The sequence below is a fragment of the Chelmon rostratus genome, chromosome 4 (genome assembly GCF_017976325.1).
Source record: "Chelmon rostratus isolate fCheRos1 chromosome 4, fCheRos1.pri, whole genome shotgun sequence".
Lineage (NCBI taxonomy): Eukaryota > Metazoa > Chordata > Actinopteri > Chaetodontiformes > Chaetodontidae > Chelmon > Chelmon rostratus.
In genome coordinates this window covers 5,185,864-5,213,493 of record NC_055661.1, presented here as the reverse complement: position 1 = coordinate 5,213,493, position 27,630 = coordinate 5,185,864, and the positions used below count along the sequence as shown (strand labels likewise).

Here is a 27,630-nt window from a genome sequence, read left to right as displayed (position 1 = left end):
CTGGGCGCCCTCCCATCTGTACAGGCCAACACACGAGGTTTATCTGCATGAACACAGGGAACTGAAAAGGAATTTGTTGTCTATTAAAACCTGATTACCTTAAATTAGGACTGAATACTAACAGTAGTGAGCGCTGTTTGTTTTGCTACAGCTGCTGTTAGACCCAACAAGAAAGTACAGTCCTGTACGTTTGTGTGTTAGTTTGCAGGTATTCCATAAACAGAAAGTGAAAGTGATTTGTTTTTAGAGCTTTAAAGAGAGATAGAGATCAGCTCAAACTAAACTGAGCATTTAGTGTCTGCGTCATTTGATAAATCATCTCTGCATCTCCCAGTTTTCTCTCACGCTGTCACAGAGCAGACTGCTAACATTTAACTTTACTCAACAATATCGCAACACACAGCAGCAGTTATACGTGATGTAGGAGGAGTTTAGAAGCGAGAACTGCTTTGTTTTGTTTGGACACAACAAATGTAGGAAAGATTCTGCAAACTGAGACAAATTCAATTTGTTACCGTTTTGCAACCACAAACACACTTGGTGAAACACATGCACACGCACGTATACATAGAGAGCATTTACCTCATTTCCTTGTGCGAACACTCACCCGTCATGTTCTCTTTCCCTGCTGCTCTGTCTCAGTGGATGGGTGCTGCTGTAGGAGTCCTTTATCTCAGAGGACAGGTGTTACCATACACACTCATCCTTCTGTGTGTGTGTGTGTGTGTGTGTGTGTGTGTGTGACATCCCTCCTTCAGCCTGCTGGGCAGACCACATTTTATTTTCCAACCTGTAAAGATACACACAAACACCATCTGAATCAAACGACCTTTGAGCTTTGTCCAGTGATTTACTGGAGAAGAGAGGCTTTGCAAAAGTCCTGCTTTAACTCCTTTGCACCACAACACAAGGAAGTGAAGGTGGTCTGCACACACAAACCTGTACATGCATAAATATACAGACAAGTGAACGTGCACAACCTCCAGAATAGTATTATTTTGAAGATGCATTACATTGTTCTTTACACTAGATTGGAACAAAGCTGCAAAGTTTCTTCCTGCTACTAAGTAGGTCAGCAGATCTACCTCCCTGACGAAAAGAATTTTATTTGTTTTGGTCAAAATGTAATTTTTCTCCCACAAGAGTTTGAAGACTTTTTGAAGACGAAAAAGAAACTAGAAAATACTTAAAGACTGCATATCCCTGCCCAGGCAAAACATGGTTTAGAACTGTTTAATATGCATATGGATGCAGTTCGGCATGAAAAAAAGCACAATGATTCACAATTCATTGCATAAAGGTGTCAGAATCTCTACTGCCATGCTAGCAACTCCATGATGCTGTTCGCACAAACACAGTGGTGCTTTGAGATAAATGACATCCGCATGCTAACATGCACTCTGATGCTATTTAGCAGGTATGATTTACCATGTTCACCATCTTAGGTTAGCATGTTAGCATGCTAGCATTGGCTATTTAATGCTAAATATAAAATGCAGTTGAAGCTAATGGGAATGCCATTAGTTTTGAAGAATAAAGTTTTTTGGGAAATTCAACCTGTTGATGGTGCTAAATGAAAAGTTTAGGGTTTTGAAATCCTGAGAGAGACCCGGGAATGAATCATAATGTCTTTGGTGGAGGTCACATTTTCTTGGTTTTGCTTCAGTAAATTTAGAGATTAACCTTCCACCCCCCTCACCTCCCCTGCAGGTCGGTGGTGGAGGCAACGGAGGTGGATCTGAACATGCGTGTTGGTCTGCACACAGGACGGGTGCTGTGTGGCGTGCTGGGCCTCAGGAAATGGCAGTATGACGTCTGGTCAAACGATGTCACACTGGCAAATGTGATGGAGGCTGGAGGGCTGCCTGGGTCAGTGCTGACTGTTACACCCACTGGACTGTCACACTGGACTCTGAGCGTTCACAGTACAACACACACACACACAGACACACACACACACGCACACACACACACACAATATCCCAGCAACAGAGATAGACTACTCTCTTATGATGTGTGCATCCAATCACAGTTGTAACACATAGAGAAATGTATTCTTTCTGTATATGTATTTTTATAGATTTGTCAAATGTCCATCATTTAGGATGAGGCTGGCATAATTTTATCATTTTATTTTTGATAAAAAAAAAATATGTGTGTGTTTGTGTGTGTGTGTGTGTGTGTGTGTGTGTGTGTGTGTAAAATTAATTTTGTCAGACAAAAATTCATTTAGCCAGCTGCTAAGTATTGCCTTGGAATCATTAAGCCATATTATGATATGTCATCTCAATTATGAGAAAAGGTCTCATAACTGTGAGATCTGTTATGAGATCTGTATCTCATAATTATATGATCATTTCCTTAATTATAAATATAGATACAGGTTATTATAGACAGATACAGATCCTTCAATTAGAAGAAGAGTTAACCATTGTTATCAAAGATGTAGTACGGATGTCATTATCCTGAGTTTTCTTTTCATAACGTGTCTTGTAACCACGAGATCTTTTCTTGTAATTATAAGATATACGTCAGAAAGTAATGTGTTTCCATAAAAAACACACACAAGAGCAATAACTTTGCATTTGCGTGACATTTACTGTATTACTTGATTATGACATGTGGACACCGGGTGTTTTAGACCAATTGAGTTACAAAAATCCAGTGACAGTATATCAGACTTTAGATGTCCACCTGATTTGGATAACACACACTGCTGTAGTAATGTGATTTTTCACAGGAAGTGCAGACTGGGGCCCATCTTTCGGACCGGGGGGGTATTAGGAAAGGATCTTTCAGTGATTACAGCAAGCAAACTGCTTCAGTGTTCTTCTGGACATCTGAAGCCAGACAAAAACAAAATATGAACCTTTGCTTAAAAGAACTGGGACCAAGATATTTTTCATTTGAAAAATGAACTTCTCATTTCTTCCTTTTGTTACTATGTAACTCTGTTTCTCAATAGTTTTAAACACATTTCTGTCATTTCTGCTCTGCAATTTCTTGTCATAATGTCAACACGGATACAAATACCAGTTGATATATCACCCGAGCCAGTTAATCGCTGTTCATTCTTGTCAGCTGTCTGTGTACACTCTTCATACTGATCTGACTGAGATATTGTTAATTTCTTGACAAGCTGACAAGTAAAAATTGCACAAAAAAAAACACACTATCAGAGTCGCATGTCGGATGAGAACAGCCTCCCTGAGCGTAACCAGTGATGTGTATGCAACACGATGCTGAACTGTCCAGTGCAGTGTTTTCAGCAATAAACAGCACTTGCCATGCTAATATAGGAACATGTTATCCAAATGCGGTGTTTCATCTATGTTTCTAATTGTTTTTGGACAACATTTAAGATAAATGGTGCAGAGATATAAGCTATATGAGACTTACACAGACAGTTCTTCTGGGTAGGACTGACTGATTGTTGGTGTCAATCTTTTCATGTAATTTGTTAATAATAGTAAAAGGATAAAATATAATGTTATCCTTAAAGAAGTCACATTATCACATATTTGGTCTTAAAAAGTGATTGGGATGAAATGATTTCTCTTTGATGCAGTTACATAGATTTTCTGAAATGGGCAGTAGCAGCATCTTAAAATAAGGCCGAGCACTGGTGTTAAATTGATGTCACTTCATTTAAGAAAACTCATATACAGTAACAAGCTGATTTGCATTTAAAAAAGCAGTGAAATGAGGTCACCTCCTTGGCTCAATTTGGTCTTGTTTCAAGAGAAGTAATAAGATTTTAGAACTCGTTACCAGATTAAGTGAGTCGTTAGCATTAAAATTTCTTTGCAGCGAAGAATTTTGAGCAAGCCGAGGGGCTCTTAGGCCGATAAAAATAATGAGGGGGATCATGATTTGAGACCTTAGCGCCAGACTCTTGTCATTAACTGCCGTACGTCCTCTGCTCTGCTTGTGCTCTCAGCAAGGTACACATCACAAGGACCACCCTGGAGTGTCTGAATGGAGACTACGAGGTGGAGCCGGGCTTTGGCCACGAGAGACATGCCTTCCTCCAGAAACATCACATAGAGACATATTTCATCGTGCCATCACACAGACGCAAAGTACGGCGGGATCATTTCTTCTTTTTTTTGCATTTTCTCTCGCCAGCGTACAAGTCGAGAGGTGACACTTCTATCAGTGCTACAATAGTTAATCCTCTGCTGCGGAGAGGGAGGCAGGCCATGTGTTAAGATGGCATACACATGGCTAGTATCACTATCTCACACCAACTGTACATGTGAACCAGAGCTGAGTGTGTGTGCCTACTTGTAGCTTTTTAAATCCGCAGCTAAAAGCTCACGCACAGCATTTGTGTGAGCATGCACACGCAAACACACACACACACACACACACACACACACACACGCACAGACATGTCCAGGTTTTCTAACAGTGCACACTCACAGTTTACTGTAAAAATCCCACTCAAGCCTACTTTACTTCCATGAATGAGACATTTCGCCCAAGTCTTTTAAGGGATGTCGTGTTGTCCTTTTCCCCTCATCCTTAACTGGATACTGCAAATTTTTCTCAGGTTTATTATTAACAAAAATGGATTGGGGTATGCAGAATAATAAAGAATAATAAAAGCTGTTGGAAAAAAGAGGTTGGCAATGATGAGCTTAATTTTAGAAGCTTTGAAGTCTGTTAAAAACAGAATTGCATTTGAATTGTCTGGAAGGCTTCAGGGAGTGGAAATTAATCTCATTTAGCACCATAAAAATAACAAAATTTCCACTTGCCCCACTCAATAGTTCATAAAGTAGCTCTGTAACAAATTACTGAATTCCTATCAGCTTCAGTTGTAGTTTGAAGTTAATGCCAGCATCATTTTACCATGCAAAAGACAGGTCGACCCATGCTAACACGCAATACATAATGCCAAACATTAATATTCTAACACGTCTAATGAGCAGAAGAGACTGTACAATGCTATGTTTTTCTGTGTGCTTCTATTAGTTGTATGTATTTTCAGACCTTCAGATCTTAAACTACACTTTTTCATATATTTATTTACTGTTATGTGTTGACTGTGTTAAATTTAGGTCAGTTTTGTTTCTGTATGTTATAAAAACGTAAAGAAATTTGTAAAATACTAATGTTAGCATGTAAAATTATTACATAATGCTATCAGCACCATACAAAACATTAGCTTGTGATATGCAAAACATGCCATACATCAGCTTTTTAACCTCCTGCAGCCACTGGAGATGCTGCATGATCACATGCTAATAGTGGGGTAGGTAATGAGTACTTTATTTCCATAAAAACTGAGAGCTGGAACAGAGTTTCCCAAAGATAAACTGAAAGATTAAGTCAAAGTCGAGTTTTGAAATAGTTTAAGTTTTATTTTGTGGTTTAAATGCTTTCAAAAAGGAGATGCCCGTACTCTGAATGTGTGGGAGGCTGTTTCAGAGAGTGGAAATGAACACAAAACACAGCCTAGTTGCAGTTTTCAGCCTTGAATGAAGAACTGTTTATGTATGATGTTCAGAGGACTGACTGATCTGTTTGGAGATCAGGAGATAATTATCAGAAGCAAAATCAAACCATAAAGTGTTGTCTGTACTTCTCAGTAGCCTCTAGCTCTGTCTTTATTTCCTGTTCATCTGTTTATTTTCGCCCTTATTTCCAGATCTTTCCAGGTCTTATTCTGTCAGACATCAAGCCAGCCAAGAGGATGAAGTTTAAGACGGTGTGCTACCTGCTGGTGCAGCTGATGCACTGTAGGAAGATGTTCAAGGCAGAGATCCCCTTCTCCAACGTCATGACCTGCGAGGATGACGACAAGGTTTGTAAGCTTCTGTCATATATATCACTTTTTATAGTTGCATGTATGTGTGTACCACTACAGAATAGGTATGAATATTTCTGCATTGCGTAGTAAGAAAAATCCTTTTAATGGGTTTGTATGTCCATTTGTGATGGAGTGAAATCCTGCTTGGAATTCTAATCTGCTACACACACACACGCACTCACTGACACACACACACACACACACACACACACACAGTAATCTGGATTTCTAGATTTCGCAGCATCACAAGTGCTACAGTACAGTGCATTGCAACTACGTTCTGAGCAACTTCTGACATGAGCTCACTGCTCTTAAGCTGGCTGAGTGTGTGTGTGCATCTGTGGATACTGAACGTGCTGCTGTGGGAGTGTGTATTTTTATTTATTTGATCTTGTTCATTTGTTCCTCTTTACCTTTCTGAGTATATTTGCTTTAAAACCACTATGACACAACAGTGAGTCTGTCACGGTGCTGCCGGTTTGTTCCCAGCTTGGTCTGTTGGCGTTGGGTGATTGATGATCGGTGTTGTGGCATCACACGGTCTGGCTGTCACAAATAGCCTGCTAGCTGTAATCCGCCCGACTATGTGAGCTTGGCCAGGCATTAGTACTTCATGATTCTGATGAGGTTGCATTATGACTGCTCGTAATCACCCACAGCCTGGTATCATCTCCTCTAATAGCATTAGCCACATTGTTACATGATTATCCAAGTAGACAAAATCCTAGCATTGTGACACAGTGGACTTTTATAATGGAATTATGACACTGTAAATTATAATAGTCAGTACTGCCACTCTCTAGTGGATGTAGGTACTCATGGTATAGAGGTATAGATACAGAAAGCGTCAGAGTACTAGTCAAAATAAACCATGGGAGGCAAAACTGTGCAGCTGTGTGACACACAATGTGTGGCGAAGTTCAAATCGGAAAGCTCCTGAATAAGAGCTTAGATTTCTAAAAAGAATTTCCAAAATCCTTTGTGCAGAAATTGTCTGTACAGATCCTGGCAGGGGAATATATTTTTTTATTTTGGATAAATCAAGCAGGAATTACACTGAAAAAGAAAAACAGTCACTGAGGTACAACCCTTTATTGTGTCTGTAGTACAAATAAGCTTGTTTCAGGATGTGTCAAAAGCATTGTTTTCTAGACACGAGTGCAGCAATCTACTTTAGTCTGTCTTGTTTCAAGATAGAGAAACGCTACAATCTACGAAATTCCTCAAACAAGCATAACTAACCCAGGCACAATGTGAATCGTCTCACCTCACAGGCATTTTTACGAGAAACCTTGCGACATGGAAGATGAAACTGAGATTAAATTGCTCGTTAGAATGGATGTAGCGTAGCCTAGGAGCAGAATTATATCATGATCTCTGTGTAACTTCCAGCAAGACTAAATGATTAATAGACAGAGTGACTGTTTTTAATTTTATTATGTAGAGGCAGGTGTACATTTGAAGAATACTATTTCAAATACTGTGCTGTAGCTGTCACAAGTGACACGGAGAAGTGACGACTCTTCTAATCATATCTCCACATTTACCATGCTGTATGATGGCTTAGAGTATGTCTCTATTCAAAACCATGCTATATTTTCTGTTGCGATTGGATAACTAATGAATGTTTTGCATAAAGTCTAATTGTGTAGTTTATTGCAACAATGATTTCGGTTATTTTCAACGTGGGCCTTGTTTTACAAGTTTGTGGCATTGTGACAACTGAGCTTCATGAAAAGCATCTCCCCAGAGTGCACCCACAGGACCAATGAAAACTTCATCAAACCCGAAAAGCAATTACTGTAAAACACACAATAACATTCACTCCACAGTGGAATCTGCCTATGTCTTATTTTCTGATGAACTGCTGCCTGAAACTTCAGTATGTGGCATTAATGTTAGATTAACTAGCAGCTAGCAAGTAGTCAGAGAGTTCTTATCATCAGAGATCAGTTCACTTCACCACCAACAGGTCAAACGTTCCATGTAAGTCCACAACAAGATAGCTATAAAAGTCCTGTGAGCTGCAGTTTTAGATTAATGCTAATATTATAAATGTTAGCATGTGGTGTAACATTCTACCTTTGCCCATGTTAAATGAGCTAATCTTAGCATGGTAACAAGCTAACATTGCTAAATGTTACTTACTGAACTTTACCAATGTAAGAACCTTAATTTGATAACTATGAACACTAACTATGAGTTTACATCAGCATAAAGACATGCTAACATGCCAAAACAATACATTTTACATGCTAAAAGTCAGCATTTTAACATCTAATATGTGCTAATTAGCTGTGACTGCTAGGCATGTTGGCTTGCTAATGTTTCAGCACTTGTCTCAGTCTAAAAACACCTGAGGTTTATGAAGTACAGCTTATCTAAAAAGCAACATATGGTGAGAATAAGCAAGGTGAAATATACTCACATGCTGTGGTGAGAAGGAGCGTGAACAATGTGCTGTGAGCAGCGTTGGAAGCATAAGATGCTGATGCTAGCATGGTGAGCCAAACGTCGTAAATGGCTAATGAACATTAAAAATGTCAGATAAATGAGAATTTATCGTGTATTAGGGAGTTTGTATCCCCTTCCAACCAGAAGAAGTTGTCAATGCACTAATACCCTAACTTAATTACAGCAGTTTACTAGTTTGCTTTTTACCATCTACAATTAAAACATGATTTTATTTTCTCGCATTTGAATGTTTGTCAGACTTTTTCTTTCATAATGTAATTGAATGCTCAATCAGTGTGCACCTGATTGTATCCAGTAATTAGCCACCATTCGTTTAATTATTTCCACCTGTGCTTTTCTTACTGTGCAGCATCATAATGTCTTCTTCTGTCATCTTTTCTGTGTTCTGTACATGAATCGAATGCACATGTTTGCTTGGTGATCTTCACACTGGTACTTCCATGCAGACTTAGTTAAACCTTATTTATCTGACACTTTAGCAGCCCTCAACAGAACTTTTTTCTACCCCGCTTGCAGTGATGAGGTGTAAAGTTTTCTGTCCATATTTCATCAAGCAGTTTTGTTTGTTTTTTTTTTGGAATGAGCATTGCGGCCTCACAGGGCCAGAGTCTGGCCTCTGCAGAGACTGATTGTGTTGTCTTTTTGGCGCCTGGCAGCGGAGAGCCCTGCGGACCGCGTCAGAGAAGCTGAGGAATCGGACGTCCTTCTCAGCCACGGCCGCGCAGCACTCGCCAGGGACGCGAGTCAACCGCTACATCGGGCGGCTCATTGAAGCGCGGCAGACCGAGTCCGAGACATCAGACCTCAACCACATCACCCTGTTCTACAGGAGCAGAGACAGGGAGCGTAGGGTGAGGACGCACAAGCGTGCACACACACACACACACACACACACACGCTGAGCTGAATCTGCAGATTTACAAAAGGATACAAAATGCAACAAAAATATACATTTCCTCATTACACATGAGGCAACATGCTTCGTGACTGCACCCCCACCCCTCTTATTCTCTCACATCCACACCCTACACAGTCTAATTCTCTCTCTCCCCTTTCTCCCTCTCTCCCACGCCTGTTGTCTATGATGTGTGTGTGTGTGTGTGTGTGTGTGTGTGTGTGTGTGTGTGTGTGTGAATCCACCCACCCTCTCAGGAGGGGGTGCAGATAATGATTTGGGAACGTCGGAGCGCCACACGTGATATCTTTCTCCTATGTGTGCGTGGGTAGAGCCATAAAGGAGACACAGCACAGGGACTGGTTTGAGTGTGTGTGTGCGTGTGTGTGTGTGTTCGTGTCAGTTAGCTGTGTCTGTGTCTTTGTCTGTGTGCAATCTAGATACCCAAACTAGAAGCAGAAGAATTAAAGCCCTGTACACAGCAAACGCTAGTTAATTGTTGCTCATTTTAACAGACTTTAGAAGTCAGAAAATTGCCACCAGCAGAAAATTGAGGAAACACATTTGTGTAAAGTGTTTACTCCCACACAGCTACAGTGAAAAGATTTCTGTCATAGGATGCTTGTAGAGTTCAGGACACAGCTGTTGCTCCAGAAGTTTATATCTAACTGCACATCAGATCTCTAGAAATGAGTCTTGATTTCTTTGCTTTTTGGAGTGAATGATTCATTCTGTGTCAGTTGCTCCAAAAAAGCTTTTATCTCATGCAGAATTCAGAAAGCTGCTGCAGCATTAAAACTTATTGCCATGTAAAGCAGGCTTCAGGACAGCACAGCATGGTCCTGCAGACTTTATCGTCTCTAATTTTCTCTGCACGTGGCCCCAGAGAGGCCAGTAGGTAGTCGGTTGGTTGGTCGGTTGGCAACTGCAATGGATTAATTGCCATGAAATGATGAAAAAAAAAAAAAACATTCATGGTTGATTTTAACTTTTAATCTTCAGTTTTATCTACTTTTTCAACTACGGCGCCAACATATAACTTGCCCAGAGTTTAAGTTCACGACAAAATGACTGGACATCTTTTCTTACCTTTGTGATCAGTTAATCTGAGATGATGCGAGTTGATTCGGGATAGAGAGTTCTCTTCCTTCTGTCCTTTTAGTTAGCTGCTTCTCATAAGTGAACTGCTGCCCCAAGTGAAGGCATGAAGGATCTTTAGGGTTTGTTCAAAGGGCTAAGATGGAGCGTGAGAAAGACAGGTGGAGTCAGCTCCCTCAGGTGGGTTGTGCTCGAGGCTGAGGCTAAAAGCGAAGCTCCACCTACACTCTGGATATCACCTGTGTTTCAGGAGCTTTGGGGAACCAGCCAGAGGGATATGATCATGGATGCAAGCAGATTAAATGAACCTCCTTTGTGAAATGTCTAAGCTCACCCTGAGGGAGAGGGTGAGGGGGGGTCGAAGATGGTCAAGTGAGCAGCTAATTCTACACAGTGGAAGATGTAATTTCAGGTTGATTGGGCACCTCTGGAGGAATTCTGAGCATGTCAAACTGTAATGACACCCGAGGCCAGAATACATCCCATCAAGCACCAAACACACAGGCTTGAATAGAAAAATCAAGAGAGGTTAAGCTTTAGCGAGGCAGTCAGGATGTTACAGACTACAAAAGCATGTGACAGTCACAATATACACATTCTAACGTGGTATGTCCTGCCTGCCCTGCCATGCTTGACATCTTGAGAGTTGGGTTATAACTGTCAATGCCAGAATGGCATTTGATATCTGTCATGGAGGTCTGTGGATTTAGTGTTGTAGTAATTAAGGTTGGAATCATGGTTCTCTGAAAATGTGCGTAAATGTCTCTGCAGGGCTGCACAGAGAAGGGTGGTGTGTGACTGCATGTAGGTGACAGAGTGTTGCAGAGGAGAGGGGCTCCAGATTTCAGCTGTCCTGAAGTGAATCAAAATGTTGTCTCTTTACTGTGTTATCATCTGTAGTTTTTAGTTAACGGTGTTGGTATTCAAAGAACTTTTGCCTCCAAACTGTACTCAGCTGAAGTACTTCAGTATATTTATTTGCTGTAAACTTTTTGTCATCACGTTAAACTGCGGTTAACTGTTTGACGCTTCACGTTCCTCCGAACAGAGACGCTGCTCTGCTGTCCGTCAGACACACTGCAGCACTCTGCTAACAGCTAACAGCTAATGAGCTCGCCTCCTGGATTTGTTTTTCACAATGCAGCATTAAAAAAAAGGGAATGCCTCAGATGCTGACATTTTCTCTCTGCTTTGTCCCTTCTTAGTATCACCAGGTGTATGATGACCATTTCATCAGTGCAGTGGTTCTCTCTCTGATCCTCGCTGCTCTGTTTGGCCTTATCTATTTGCTAATGATCCCACAGTACGTACACACACACACTCTCTCTCACACACACACACACTCTTCCATGTGTAACGTAATTGGATCGATCTTGCCAGGGTGTAGTGAGACAATTAAAGAGGAAGGTGTTTTCACTGCAGTGGAAAACTGGGGAAGCCCTTCTCACTCCTGTCACTCTTCCCCTCTCTCAGGGGGATGCTGGTGCTGCTGCTGCTGGTGCTGTGTGTGTGTTTCCACGTGGCCTGTGTCATGTACCTTCATCTCACCAGTGTTCAGGTAGGACTCCCAGACGTCCTCCTACAGGATTCTGCACAGACACTTGACTCCTCTGCATAGAGGGCATGAGCAGATGTCACATTTTCACATGATACAACCCTCTTTGACACAATGGCAAAGATATCGTATATGTTGACATAAATGACTATTATAACTAAGCAAGAATGCTACACACCTTAGGTCTGCAACTAACTTTAATTTTCATTATTGATAAAGGTGTTGACAAATTTTTTGACAGATCTCTGCATTTAACCTGCTCCAACTCAAGTTGACCTAATGTACATGCAGAAACATCAATGAAACCAGAACACCGAGAAGAAACCCACGCATCTGGGTGCTGTGAGGCCACAGTGCTAACCACCAAACTGAAAAAAACTATTGGCACCACAGCTGAAAGCTACTGCATTTTGCATGTCGAACAGATAAAAATAAAATGTTTAGGACTTTCTTTACTTCCCCAAAGAGCGAAGGACAGTAAAGGAAGAGATCTGTGGCTTCAGGTCATCCTCAGAGAGGATGAAAATGGTAAACTGTGGGACCTGGCCAGTCAATATGTGTGTGTCTGTGGCAAACACTTCATCACAGGTTAGTTGATGATGAGTAAATGACGTGTGCTGATTGAGTCTTTTAGTGATAGTGTAACTACAGTTTTTACTGTGGCCTTACCATAAAACACCTGCTTTTAGAATGAAGTTTGGTTTAACAGTCTGTCCATTTGAAAGTCCGGCAGGAGCAGATGATATTTTAATGTTAATAATTCCTTTAAATAGAGCTGACTTGCCATCTAATAATGAACCATGTGAACAGCATTAACCTACAAAAACATGTTTTGTACTTCTCTCAGCAAAGGTCTCATAATAAGCACAGATGGCTCAAAACAGAGACAGCAGATCTGCTTTGCCACAGCAGTGTAATCAGTTTACAGTAACGTCACACTGGACAGACTTCCAAATCAGCAAAATTAAGTGTCTTAACTACAGAAAAAGTGACAGAAACACACTACCTGGAGATTCAACAAATTAGTTTTATGTCAGGTTCATCCACTTCTCTGATTGAGGCAGACTGAAATGACACTAATCAACCCCTATTTCTTTATTTTTTAATTTTATATAACAATGCCAATCAACAATTGGCATTGTTGACATAATATGTTTGCCTGACTGACCATAACACCTGGGGTCCTAATTGTTAAAAAGCAATTCAGTATTCTAATTTCAAGCTATTAAATTGGCAGAGATCTCAGACTTTGCATTTACCACCAGTCCAGTTAGAGGGGCAAAGTACCCCGATGTGCTGCTCTCATCTATGGCAAAATATTCTAAACAAGGGTCCTGGTCAAAAGCTCCACAAAAGGTAGTAAGTGAACTTTCTACTTTAATTATGAACATGACAGTATCTTATGGTGTCTTACATTCCTGTGTTTATATTTGTAATTTTTCTTACATTTCATCAATTTAGCTAACACTCTTATCCAAAGCGACTTATAAATTGAAATTGTGTTTTAAATATTTTGAAGGAACCAATCACAACACAGCAGAGAGGCACCATACAAATATGATATGAAACTTCCATACTTTATTTTTTATACCCTCTGAAAGAAATGTACCTCCAAAAGTAGGCTCCAAAAGAAAACAATGCACTATAAAAAATACTCATCAGACATTTGGTTCTAACTAAAGTCCCGCCTCACTTGGCATCATGCTTTAATATGGGATATAATACAGTATATATAGTATAATGGGGTTTTTAACTCATTGGCTGGTCAGATGTTAGCCATAAAGCTAACATTAGGTTTAAACTATGCTCAACTTGTCTTGGAATCAATTTTGCATCTTCCTGAGAAGACATACCAGCTGACACAGTGGAATGGTCATGACTAAACGGTTACAGGTGCAGGTAGCCCTCACATGGCATTCTACCCTTTTCACTGTTGTTTTCAGAGCCTCTTTAATACACCATTAATTTGAATTGTGTGCCCACTCTGTTGCACTCACTTTGCTGCCAGTATTGTTGCAGCCGTGCAAAAAAACCTGTCCACTGGAGAACTTCATGTTTATAATGCATCATGATCACTGCCACTAAATGGCAAACATTAGTAAGATTTATGAGGTTTTTGTTAATGCTGAGAATACACTTTAACTTTTCATTACCACTGTCTGAAGTGATTTCATCGTGAAAACTGGGGAGATCATCAGAATTTTGGCTGACTTGACTTGTGACTTGCTTGACCTGAGCAATGACTTGACCTGCCTGATTCTCACCACAGTAACTTGGACTTGCTTGAGACTTGAAGGTTAGGACTTGAGACTTGCTTGTGACTTGCACACGCATGACTCACTCCCACTCCAAGCTCGAGAATGAACATGCTCAAATACTCTGTCTCAATACATTTTGTTAACATTACAGTACAGAGTTTATTGGAAAGTATCACTTCACATACAGTAAAACCTTCATACTGTGTCTTCTGAGCTTGTTTGTGCAGTGAACAACAGATATATACCACTTTAGCACCATTTTAAAGATCCATTACTGCAAAGTTGTTGCACTTCAGAAAGTCTTTGAGATACCTGCGTTGGATCATCAACTCTGACAGGCTTTACACATGGTTCTGCTGCTGTTTGCTTGTACTAATTATATCGGATGAAGGTCTGAGGACCAAAATGTTGTAAATAAACAACATTTTTTGTTTCCTTTGCAGCACAGTTTTTGATGTGACTTCGTTCTCTGTAAATGCACGACTGCAGATGCTGTTACATTCTTGCCAGACAGGTTGGAGTGACCGTGACCACTTCTATTTGCTTTGACATCACATTCACTCCCTCTATATGACACCGGGGTATCATGCTACATTGAACTGTCATGATATCCTTTAAGCGTCTCCTCTAATGGGCCTGCACATAATGAGCCACAGCACAAAATGCACTCATTTCATTTCCACTCCTGGCTAATGATGTGTCCAAAATGCTATTGAGGTAGATAAACAGGTGCTTCATTTACTGACTTGTTCTATTTTCCAACCTCTCCCCCACCTCCCCTCCTCTTTCCATTGGTTTTAGTGCCAACCGGGCTGCCTCACCATCCAGATCCGAACAGTGCTGTGTGTCTTCCTCGTTCTGCTCACCTACTCTGTTACACAGGCCTGTGTGGTAAGAGTGTCTTTAAGAGCCCAACCAGTAGTTATGTATATATTATGTGACGTACCACAGCATGGATTGTCAGTATGGGATGATAACTGTGGTGACAGATAGCAGTCTCTGAGGAAGACCATGTTGACCAGGTGTGATCGAAAAACACCAGAAAAGTTAACGTTGAGTGGAGACTGAGTTAAATTGATGTTGAGTCATGAGTAAAATTAGTAGAGTTCGTGGAGTTCCCCTGCAGTAAACACATAAGATATACTATATTATGTGTGCTTACAGTTTAATTCACATGCACAATATTAAGTTATAATTTGGTTTCTGCGGTAATCCAGACAAACCCTTTTCGAGTCAGGAGAAACCTGCCTATGTTAGCTAACACGCAACAACGCCATAGGAGCTATTGTTAACATTTATTCACGGTTGTGATGTGATCTGCTATGTGTGCATAGTATTATGTAAAGAAATGACAAGACAGAGAGAGGAGGATGAGGAATAACGAAGGAGTGGTTCATGGTCCTGCACTTTAACCCCTTAGCCAACTTGAATGACATACAGCAGTAGTTACTCAACACTCCATACTATGATAAATTATGTTAGATTTATCTGAACGCTGAAACAGCAAAAGTCTAGAACTAATGAGAGTATAGATTGTATGCTCACTCATGATAAGCCTTTACTGATGATCAGCTGGACCGCCCCCCCTTGTGGCCCAATTGTTGAAAAACGCGTGCTAAAGTGCCCTCTTTGACACCAAAACGTGTGCTAAAGTGCCCTCTTGGACACCAAAACGTGTGCTCAAGTGCCCTCTTGGACACCAAAACGTGTGCTAAAGTGCCCTCTTGGACGCCAAAGCGCGTGCTCAAGTGAAGTCCTTTTCGCCCCTGCCCTTCAAAAAGTCTGTGCACGCCACTGCAGTATAGCATACAATGGCTTCAAGGCCTGTATAAAAAATAATGAGGATGAAACAATATAATACATAATGCATAATTAGAAACAGTGTCATCATTTCATCGTTGATCCAGCAGACAGTTAGCAAGTCTCTGCAGTACATTAGTTGGCAGAGTAACGACTCACAGCTGAGCAGATGGTGCTGCACAGAGTCTCAGAAGAATAAAACATTTATTGTTCAAGTGTAAAACACTCATTAAAATATTTTCAACGCAAATTGGTTTGTGTCAGCATCGGCCCCAGAACTCGGTCAGGCTCTGATGCGTGTGTGTGTAGGTGTGTGACTACTGTAGGTGTAAAATACAATAAAGCAAAGGTCTAGCAACAGGGATTTAGTGTAGGGATGGCACTGCTAGCTTTGCAGGTTTTGATCAGTTTCATTACTCGTCAGTCTAATAATTGTGTTTGTTTGGGATCAGTCAAGTCCACAAATGTCAAAGATGAACCAGAGTATAAAGAGATGTCTTGAAACTACTTGTTTTGTGAAAGAGACTATCAAAAATGCTGAAGAAACTCAATTTTAAATAGTGATACATACTGTATAAACAAGACAAAGTCTGCAGCCATGCTCTCACCTCTGCAAGGTTATACTGAGGCACAGAGGCGCTTTGAGCTAACTGCTAACGTCAGCGTGCAACCATGGTCACTAATGGTGCACAGAGCTGTCACAGTCCGTATCTGTTCAACCATCAACTTTATCTCTCTCTGTATTGAGATTGAAGACCAGAGAGGGCCTGGGTTAGACTGGAAGTCATGTTAAATCTGGCAAATTTTGTATTTTCCTTATATTCATTGGTAATGCAGTTGTTGTGACTTCAAAGCGTGAAACTAATTTAATATTGACATGTAATTCATTATGAAATATATTTTCACATCCTTATACTGTACTTTTCATCTTTCTCACTCTTTTTCATTTTTCTTTTTGACAAAAAAAGCTCAAAGAACTTTGTGAACCCCACCACCACCCTCCTTTTATGTGGGGGCACTGAACAATCGCAGAGTGAATGACTGTGTTTCGGTTATCAAGAGTCTGTTTTGCATTGGAAATAGAAACTGTTTGCATTAAAGATAATATATTCTTTAGTTGAAGGGAATAATCTTAAATTCCAATGGTGTTGCGTTCACTTGTCTTGATGTGGTAACATAACTGCGGTACGCTGGGGAAACAGTAATAGAATATTATACTCAAGTAATATGCAGGGCTACGATTCAAACTCAGAGAGCTATGCACACTGTGGCAAGTCCAACAAGCAATGCTACAAAAATGAACTAACTGCTAGTTTACCAGCAATATCACCAAAGCGGACAACACAGAGACGTAAATTATAATATAAACATATAAAGCACACATGTTAAAGCAAAGAGAGCTGCAGAGTTTTTACACACCACAGTGTGCACACACGCTACATTGCCAGGCGACGCAGTAGATGTGCCCACCCGTCAGAACATCATTCTCTGTCCTCAACAATCTGCTCTTGGTTAAACTTTTGGCTTGACCATTCTCACTTCATATCATCACCTGTTATCTTATATGTTTATTGCATCATCATAAATAGTGTCCAACTGATAACAGCGTACTCATATATTAGTGTTTGTTCACTTGTGAACATGTGATGCACTTCATTTCCTTTCCTCAAGGTGGGATGCGTTCCTTGGGGGTTAGTTGGGACGAACTCCAGTGACTCAGTGGAGGACGTCCCTGTAGACGCCAACAGCACAGGAGTGGACAGGGCTTGTCCCAACATGGCGTATGCCCTGTTGTCCTGCGTGGCTGGCACCCTCACTCTTGTCCCCTACCTCCGGGTCTCCTCGCTCCCCAAGATCCTCCTGCTCCTCCTCCTCTCTGTCACCTACACTGTTGTCATGGAGACCAGTGGCTATCGCCAAGCTGTGGGGTGAGACTGAGCTGCATGTGTAGTTTAATATGGAAAAGATGTGTATTTATAGTCCAGCGCAAGGATGGATTGATGTTTCTTTTTTGTCTTTTATTTGTCTGTTATGGGATTTCTGTATTTGCCATTATAACGAAGTTGCTAAATATAAACAACCAATCAGTCCATGTTGTGTGCGTCCCACAGAGGAGGGTTTCTCCACACTCGTGGGTATGATCCTGTGCTGGCGGTCTTGCTGTTTTCGGGAGCTCTGGCGCTTCATTCAAGACAGCTGGACCTGAAGCTGCGGCTTGACTATCTGTGGGCTACTCAGGTATGTCTGTTTGTATATGTAGCACGCCGGTTACTGCCCATGCATAAGACATTGTTCAGCATTACTCTTCTGTGCTGCAGACAATCCTATGACATCAGGTTTTTCTGAAATTTAGTCGTAAAATAAAACAATATTTGGGGATTGGCAGTCGCTCAAGTAGTAGAGCAGGTTGGCTTTTAATCATACTGAGCTCCTCTTGTCCACAGCTCAAAGTGTCCTTGAGCAAGACACCAAACCTCAAATTGCTCCTGTTGTGTTTAAGGGAAACTGTTTGATGCTCTGGTGTACAAAGTTGGCCATTGATCATAGAGACGGTGCACTGGCCTCCTGCTCCTGTTGAAGTGTGCTTGAGCAGCATAGTGAATCTCTAATTGCTCCCTGTACTGTTTGTATTCAGTGGAAAAGTACCTTTTAAATTAATGTAATGCAGTAAGATTATTTCAACCTGTTTCCAATGCAGATGAACCAGTTTCAAGTATTTATAGTACAAGCAAGTATCATTTATCTTTATTCTGCTGCAGCAAACAGCCTTATTCTGTCTTATTTCAAGATACAGACACACACACATGTGTAGCCAGCCAATATACAGTAAATACAGTTGATCTCATTCTTTTCCACACATCAATATTGGCATCAGCCCTACAATCCAGTTTCAGTTGAGCTCTAGTGGTGATTTTAGATGTTAAAGACAGTTAAAAAGTTGACTTTTCTGCATGTGTGTTCCTGTTAAGACCCTTCAGCCAACTAGTCAATACAGCATCAGTTTAGACCTTATATGTATGATTATGTGTGTAATGTGCAGGTTATAATTCATGTTATATGTGTAGCAGAGTATGTACTCACAGATGCTCTTCACTAGGTGAGAGTCGTAAACTGTAAACTGTTTTTGTCAAATTGTTAACTTTTTTGTTTTCGCTCTCTTTTTCAGTGCAGTCATTTACTCATTATTTGTTGGTTTACTCACAAAAAAAATGATACAGGTACTGATTTCTTTGAACTTCTTCAAACAAGTTGGTTTCTGATGGAAACAGGCTGAAATATTCTGACTGGACTGGCAGATTTTAAAACAAAAACTTAACTAGCTAAAATGGCTTCATGTAATACATATTTTTTCACTGTGTGTGTGTTTGTGTGGATGATGAAAGTATATGTTTCTATTTTAAGAATGACGAGCATTTGTCTTGTTTGCAAATCATTATCTCCCTCTAGTGATAAGGATGAGCAATTACATCTTCCTTTGAGTTTCATGCTACAGTGAAGCATCATTGTGTTTGGACAACAGAGCATCAGTTTCTCTTTGGATTCACATCACCCTGCAAGGACTCACCTCTCCCTCTCCACTCATGTGTTGTGTGATTGTGGATGGTGTCCAGGCGGAGGAGGAGAGAGATGACATGGAGAAGGTGAAGCTGGATAACAAGAGGATCCTGTTCAACCTGCTGCCAGCTCATGTGGCTCAGCACTTCCTCATGTCAAATCCCAGGAACATGGTGAGCATCCAAAGACATGTCCAGGCTCGTCCAGCGAGGATCATCAGTCTGAAGAGAGTTTACGCCTCTGAAAGCAGCAATGACTCAAAATCTCCCAGTGTTTCCTGATACACCCACGCCAAAAGGCGTCCAAACATTTTGGTTAAAACTGGGCCAAATTTAAAACAGAGAGTGTTCTGTAGAGGTCAACATCAGTGGCTCCCGTCCTTTTTTCTGCTTGTTTTATTTCAACTTAGCCTGCTATTCACTTCACGGCCCCTTAAATTCTTTTTATGACCCACAACGGAAACACTGGTGCAGGTTACATACAGTATAATCATTGTTTCAACAGCATTCAAATGACAAAATTTCAGTTTGAAGAAAGCCCTTATGTGTACTTTAGGTACTCTAGTTTCACAGCAATAAAGTGGCCATGATGCCACGATGTGAAAGGTGCCTCACTGGCTGATATAAGAGAAAAATATGACACATATAGACTCACAAGTAGTTACAACAGAATCTTTGTTACTAAATGACAAGCAAAGTTAAATGTGAAGCAAATTTCACAATCATGATGATCGCTGAGATGGTTGAAGAAGCGTTCCTCCTCCCATTTCTGTCAGCAGCTGAAAGTAAAATTTAGTTTATCTGGATTTCAGGGGTCATAATGTTCTGTAAGCAGTAAGGAAAGGTGAGATATCAATAGCTGAGATGGCTGCTACAGGGGCAACCCCTGCAGGTCATTATTTTTAATTAGCCCCACCTTTTCAGTCTCATTACCACTGGCTTTGCACATACTGCTGCTGGTCTTTAAGTCAGCTTATACTGCCAGCCCACACCACAGTAAAACTAGAGGCCTAGATGTCTAAAAAAATCTATTAGTCAAATTCAGCCCATTTTGACAGAGGCATAGATCACCACATTTGCTCTAAGCTGGATAATTTGGTCTTTGTATGCCAACCAAACAAAAACAAAAACTTCACACGGTGCACATAAATGACCTGTACGCTCTCAAAGTGTTGGGGTCTTAATGTGGGAAACTGCCTCAGCTGTGTGGGGCAATGGAGCTGCTTCCCTGACCATGTGTTGTGGTGTTAAAGTGGAAGTGTGAGCTGACAGCCCTGTGTGTCTGTATGCTCTGATTGATGAACATCCCCTCCACTGATCTCTGTTCCTTCCTTGGCCCCCTCCCCTCCTTTCTCAGGAAGTGATGTAAACATACATCCTTTCAGGAAATGCATAGCCCCTCAAAAGGACAAGTTTGGTTTGCAAACACTAAAGCTGTGTCCAGATTTTTTTATGCTAAATACTTATAGTATGAAAATGTTTGTAGGTGCAATGTTTGTATCCAAATTTAGTATGTAAAAGTTATGAGTATATATACAGCATGGATGTATGCGGGGGAATGTGTCAAACCCATCTCTTACTGCTTTCTTCACTTTTTTCTTTTGTTTTTATCTCTTATATCATCGCATGTATTCTAAAATCTGCTTTTACCATTGCAAAAGCAGATAAAAGCAGGAAATGGCATCATCTGGTGCTTCGAAGGGTCGTCTTCATTTGTGTGGTGATTGCGTCATTACAACATTTTGTATAGTACAAAATATTTTGTGTAAATAGAAGAGAACTGCAATTAGGACACAGCGTTGATGCTGCAATCCAGAATTCAGCCTGTTTAGCATATTAGAACAAAATCTGGGATAAATTGTAGCATAATGAGCTCAAGAGCTGCAAAGAACATTGACCACAAGGGGGTCTTTGACTGACGTGCAACATGACTACCTGCAGACTTAAAGCTGGGGTCTGTAGAGTGTTTTTAGTGTCATTGGACAAAAATTCCATAATAACCTTTCAGTGTGTGCTGTAATTTAAGTGGTCTGAGAGAAAAATAGACTGACTGGTTTACACAGCTTTAAGGAATGTTCAGGATTTCACAGACTAAAGCCAGATTTAAAGTGATTTAGTATTTCACTTGGTCTGAGTAATGGGGAGGAACAGATCAAATGGGACAGTGTCTTTTCATTACACCTTACCTGCCATGTCTTTCAAACTCCAATGCCCCCAATTTGACATTCTGATAAAATTTAAAGACTACAATCCTAAGACGAAATAACCCTGATGACATCCAATGACATCATCTGGAGTTATTTTCTCACAGCTGACAAAGCCCCTGCAGAGCTACAGAAGACATTATACACGTATATACGTTTGACTTGGTGGAGTGTCTGTGACACTGCGAGTAGAGCCTACAGCTCCGATCTGACGTGAATAACTGCTTCACACGTAATAACAACGTTGTTTCATCTTTTAAATGTTATCAACAAACCGCCGAAGTGTCACAATAAAAGCACCTAGAAGAACGATACTTTTGCTATGGGTGAACATGGTTGTTGGAGTTTATCGTAAACCATCTCCAGAATTGCATTTTCTACCTTGAGCAGACGTTACCAAGCATGCTCTGCAGTCGTGGCTTCATGTTTTCACTGCTTTGCTAGTTTGACGAGCTTAGAGGAATAAACTACATTGGATATAATTGTCATTCTGAAGGAATATGTCACCCAGATGCAGTTTTTTGGACAACAGTATAGCTCTATGGCACAGAGGCATAAGCAGTACAGCAACAGGCTCTGGCCACACAGACAGTTCTGGTTAGTAGGGTAAATTCAGTGTTGTTTTGGTCTTGTCGTGGGTTTTACTAATAATAATAAAAAGATAAAGCACGGCAGTCATATCCTTTTTCAAACAGTGGGCTGTGCATCAGACGGTGCACGGATCGTCTGAGGCTGAGACTAGTAAACACTGGGGGCAGGAAGTCAGGAAGTATGTTTCCAGCACATTGGTGACCCCTCGGAGCTGTGGTGTATAGAAAGACTTCCTCTCTTTCCTCTGGGCTAAAGTTCACCCATACACTGTATTCATAACACAGCGCAGTGGGACTCTGCTGCCTGGAATTCAAAGTTTCACTGCTCCAACAATAATTGAAAAAATGTGACCCCAGTTTTTATTTGATTGGGAACCACAGTGGCCACCAGCGAGCGTACGGTTTTGTTTGTCCTTCGGACACATATCTGTCCCTGAGATTGTGCCTAAATTGGAACCAAAAGGGTTTCTGGACTCTTGGTTGTTTTTTATGAGAGACAACAAAACAATGAAGCTGCAGCACATGTGGCTTTAATGTTCAATAACATTTCAGTAACTACTGTGCATCCCATGTGAAATCTATTTCTGTGTCACACAGTAATTGATTATTAAAAAAACAATGAAATACTGTCATATCATGGTTGGAACTTTGGTGTACATTATATGGCTAAAGGTGACAGAGAATACACACTTTTACACAACACACAGAATCTTTTCACTGGATGGAGAGTGTATGAAAAATTGTCATTTGTAAAGCAACTAGTGACTAAAACTGTCAGACAAATGTGGTGGAGTAAGGATTACAACATTTGCCTCTGAAATTGAGTGGAGTAGAAGTATAAAGTTGCATAAAATGGAAAATAAAATACAAGTACTTCAAGTTTGTTCTTGAAGTAAGTACAATACATGTGACCAAAGTTTTTTCAAACTTAGTTTATGTCAGTTCACTGAGGAAGACTATGAGATGTGGTTGGAAGCTCTGATGAACCAACAGGAGGAAGCAAACTTCATGGAAAAGAGAAGTTATCTATATCACACTACAGTATGTATATATAATACATGGTAGGTTGGTTTTTGAAGTTAAAGTGTGATAGTGTTCCAAAGATTCTTGTCATTTTGCTGAGCTGACACTTTGATACCTTGTGATTTCTTCTTCCCACAGTGTCTGTCTTTGCACTTCTTTTAAACAGCAAAGCTCGATCAGGCCAGTTTTGATTGAACTCTTCCTCCCTCTAGGACCTGTACTACCAGTCCTACGCCCAGGTCGGAGTGTTGTTCGCCTCCATTGCCAACTTCAACGACTTCTACATTGAGCTGGACGGGAACAACATGGGCGTAGAGTGTCTCAGGCTGCTCAATGAGATCATCGCTGACTTTGATGAGGTGAGTAAATGCATTGGGTCATCGTAAATCTGCACTTTTTATATCTTTTTCCTGCAGGTTTCATGTCTGCCTGCTCTGCCTTTGGAGAATCTGGAGGGAAGCTCTGCAGCACTGTGACCTTACATAATGTCAATTTCAAAGATGACATTGTGGCCGTGACTGAGGGTTTAAAAAATACTATGTTTATTGACGCAATATAATAAGCAATGGTTGCGGTTGGGCACGTTCTTCAACATAAGGAATTACTTACAGATGAATTTTGGCCTGCTTGAATCTATAATCAGCAACATTAAGCATTAATTTACTCAAACACGCAAGAATAGGCCATTTAAATTGCATTTGGATTTGTTTGCCAACACAACCTATAATATATATGAACTTCAACTGACAATTAACTCCAATTTGACTTGAAATTTGTAATAGTAGTAATTCTTTCCTTCTGTTTTTGTCCTTTTTTTTCTTCTTTTTTTTCTTTCCAGCTGATGGACAAAGAGTGCTACAGGGACATTGAGAAAATCAAGACTATTGGCAGTACATACATGGCTGCAGTAGGGCTGGTTCCTACAACTGCCTCCAAGGTACACATGCAGTAGCTATATTTAGATCCCGAGTTTTTGTGCAGGGTATTAGCACGTTTTGAAACCGTTCAGAATGCACTGAGAGGCGATTGAGTATTTTCAGGTAGTTATTTACCGAGCGTTGATATTTAGAACACTGTCACGTTTCAATCCACAAATCCTCTGTGGGGGATTACTGGCCGTCGTCAACATATTCTGCATTCATAAAGTTTCTTTAAATCCTGCAAAGCTGACAAACAAAAGAGTCCTTTCTGCAACTTCAAGGAATAAACTTGGCGGTGGTTTGACTTTAGGGAAAACCTTGGTGCGTGCTGTTGTGGCAGTCATAGATCATAATGTATGTAATTATGTCAGGGAAACAGAACGGGAGGCCAATATCACTTCCTTAGTTGGGTTGTTTGTGTATAAATCTGTGCTTTCTTGATATTTGTGTGTCTTTCTGATTCATAGGCGAAGAAGTCCATCACCTCACATTTATGCACAGTGTCAGATTTTGCCATCGAGATGTTTGATGTCCTGGATGCCATCAACTACCAGTCTTACAATGACTTTGTCCTGAGAGTCGGTGAGTGAAAAGACACATGCACTCACACACACACACACACACTAACACTGGTGGATACAAACATTGGTGTCAGAGCTTCTGACCTGTTGCTCTGGACGCCATCTACGCTTAGTGCCAGTAAGTTTGAAAGGAAATGCATCACAGAAAGAGCGTTCCCTCCAGGAAGCTCGTCACAGCGAGACCTGAAGATCTGGGTTCCATTGTGTCGGGTATCCTGTGGGGAGCCTGCAGCAGGAGCCCTTGTTTAATCCCCGTGTAGCCTGGTGTATACAGTGCCATCCTGTCTGCAGACTGTGGGGCTCCATATGTTTGTGTGCTTGGCTGAACCCTCTTTGCAGAAACACAACTTTTGGTAACCTGCGTAATGCTGGATTTCCAGAAAGTCCAGAAAAGCAAAGTTTGGCCTTGTTTATTTTACAGTCCTATAGACAGGCACAGGACAACAGCAGCTGCCATGGGGGCACCTTGTACTAACAAGTCTTGTTTTGAAAGAAAGAAAAAAGGGACCAATCCCACACCAGATCATGCTCCGACTGTGCAGCAATCAGCTTTTTACACACAAATATGAAATTTATCATTAAAAAATGTCCTTTGTGTTAACTTGCATGTGATTTAATAATAAAAACAATAAAGTCCCAAGCTGTGACCAGGTAAAATCCAACAACAACAAAGAACAAATAAGACTGCGATGGGGGTATAGCAACACGCCTTGAATATGTTATCATCAGTCCTGTGTATTGAAAGGACTTTGTCTCAGTATGACTTTCAGCATTCAGAGACCTGTCGGAATGGGAAGAATCCTGAGTTGACTTGTCACTTGCTTGAAAACCCGTGAGATTTGACTTAGACTTTCTCACAAAAGACTTTGGGGATGAATAACTTCTTGTGGCAGGAAGAACAAAAACCTTTGGAGGCACTGGAACATTAAACAAAGTAAAAATCAGCTTAAACCGTTCTGCTCATGTTGAAAAAAGATGGTCTCTGGTTGTATTCCTTCCAGGTATCAACGTGGGACCAGTGGTGGCAGGAGTGATTGGAGCCAGAAGACCTCAGTATGACATCTGGGGAAACACAGTGAACGTAGCCAGCAGGATGGACAGCACTGGAGTGCAGGGAAAGATACAGGTACAGTACTGCAGTCTTCTTTCTTTCTCTTTATTTAACCTAATAAAGGCTCACTGAGACAGACCTGGTCAAAAGGACACCATAAAAACTGCATTATACTGATAAATGCAGCCCAGACAAAATAAACAAGTCAAGGACACTGTCGCACATGGCATAAAATAGCACTAAAACATATGCAGTTGTGGTGCACATACTGGTATTTGAATTAAAAAAACAAAACATCAAGACCGAAATGTGAAACCAACTATTTGTGGTTTTAGGGAGACTTGAGTTTTAGTTTTGAGTGTAGCTGGAACTCTTTCTTGGCAAACAGTAGCTGGACACAGTGACTGTCTGAAGTCTTGCTATTATAGTCAAGTTTTGGTACAATCATGTCTGCACAGAGATCTAAAACCTGTCTCACACCATATCAGGCAACCCACGCTTTTGTCTGAGACACCCTGCAGAAGTGCTGGGTGGATGGACAAACCATTTGTTAAGCAATAGTCCCAACACCACAGATCTCTATGTGAGTACAGGTCCAAAAAACAAGATACACTGTTGATTAGTGAGTATTGAAGGCATTAGCAGGCCCTGTTTCCAGTCTCATTGCTGTAGCTTCATATATAGCATACAGACACGAGGTAGGTATCAATCGTCTCATCTAACTGTTGAAGAAAGTCAATAAGGGTTTTTTTTTCAAGATGTTGAACTTTTTTCTTAAAATACCCTCAGCTTTAAGTCCTACATTATTTATTTTAGAATCTGGAGAACTGACAGCCTTCTATGTTTCCTCTGCAGGTGACAGAGGACGTCCATCGCCTCATCACGGACTACTATAACTTTGTTTGCCGCGGCCAGGTCAGCGTGAAGGGCAAAGGTCAGATGCTCACATACTTCCTGGAAGGGCGCAGGCAGGCCAGCAGAACATCTCAAACCCAGCAGCAGCCCGGCAACGCCGAGCGCCGCTCCAGCGTGTTCACCCACGGCAGCGTGTGCACCAGGCTGAGCCCCGCTCCCACCGTGACCACCTACGCTACCATCAGGACCCCGAGCCCGAGCACGGCCAAACCGACCACCTCCACCAGCACCACCAGGTACCTGCCCTCTGTCCCCACGGCAATGGTGTGATGGATGCAGTCTCCATGGTGACCAGGGAAAACAAGAAAATGGGAGTGGATGTGGGGAAATGGCGTGGATAGCAACACGATAGCAGCAGCGGAGAGAGTTTATTAAAAGAGGACAAAGTAGAGCCGTTCTCCACTCTTCTTCTTCTGCTGTCTGTGGGACGCAGAGAGGCTGAGACACTGATCGTCCAATGGGAGGCCTGGACTCGGGCCTGGACTGCGTTAAGGACTGATCGCGGGAGTCTGAGGCGGCCGCGGACCCTCTGACTCTCCCCCCACACTCGAGCCATGTTTGTTGTTTCACACCGCAGGGTGTCATGAACAGGATACAGGATGCTTTAGCCACGTTGCTCTGTAATCAATCAAAGGCCAAGGGTGTCTCCACGATTTCAGAGTCGACTCCCCAAACTGTATCCACAAGGACAATAAACAAAATCAAAATAAAAACACATCGCAATGCACAATTGATAGTGTAGCACGCAAGCTTCTCTCAACGACCACATCGGGGAAATTCCTTTAACAACTTTAGCTGACCCTTTTCTCTCAGTATAAAACCAAATCAGTGCTGTTGCCTTAGCGACCACTCCTCACAATGGGTTTCTTGCCATTTTTTGTTGCCTTTTAGAT

General features: G+C 41.2%; 1 protein-coding gene across 1 annotated transcript in view; it reads left to right on the top strand.

Moving 5' to 3' along the window:
• Window positions 1-27,007, top strand: part of LOC121605351 (adenylate cyclase type 1-like) — a 42,810-nt gene extending 15,803 nt beyond the window's left edge. Inside the window, exons 6-20 of the mRNA XM_041935229.1 lie at window positions 1,711-1,869; window positions 3,941-4,082; window positions 5,657-5,812; window positions 8,950-9,144; window positions 11,492-11,589; window positions 11,760-11,844; window positions 14,901-14,990; window positions 17,571-17,827; window positions 18,011-18,137; window positions 19,511-19,627; window positions 23,483-23,629; window positions 24,109-24,207; window positions 24,658-24,772; window positions 25,773-25,897; window positions 26,678-27,007. Coding sequence (XP_041791163.1) covers window positions 1,711-1,869; window positions 3,941-4,082; window positions 5,657-5,812; window positions 8,950-9,144; window positions 11,492-11,589; window positions 11,760-11,844; window positions 14,901-14,990; window positions 17,571-17,827; window positions 18,011-18,137; window positions 19,511-19,627; window positions 23,483-23,629; window positions 24,109-24,207; window positions 24,658-24,772; window positions 25,773-25,897; window positions 26,678-27,007 — 2,242 coding nt within the window. The remainder of the gene's footprint in view (window positions 1-1,710; window positions 1,870-3,940; window positions 4,083-5,656; window positions 5,813-8,949; window positions 9,145-11,491; window positions 11,590-11,759; window positions 11,845-14,900; window positions 14,991-17,570; window positions 17,828-18,010; window positions 18,138-19,510; window positions 19,628-23,482; window positions 23,630-24,108; window positions 24,208-24,657; window positions 24,773-25,772; window positions 25,898-26,677) is intronic.
• The last annotated feature ends 623 nt before the right edge of the window (window positions 27,008-27,630 follow it).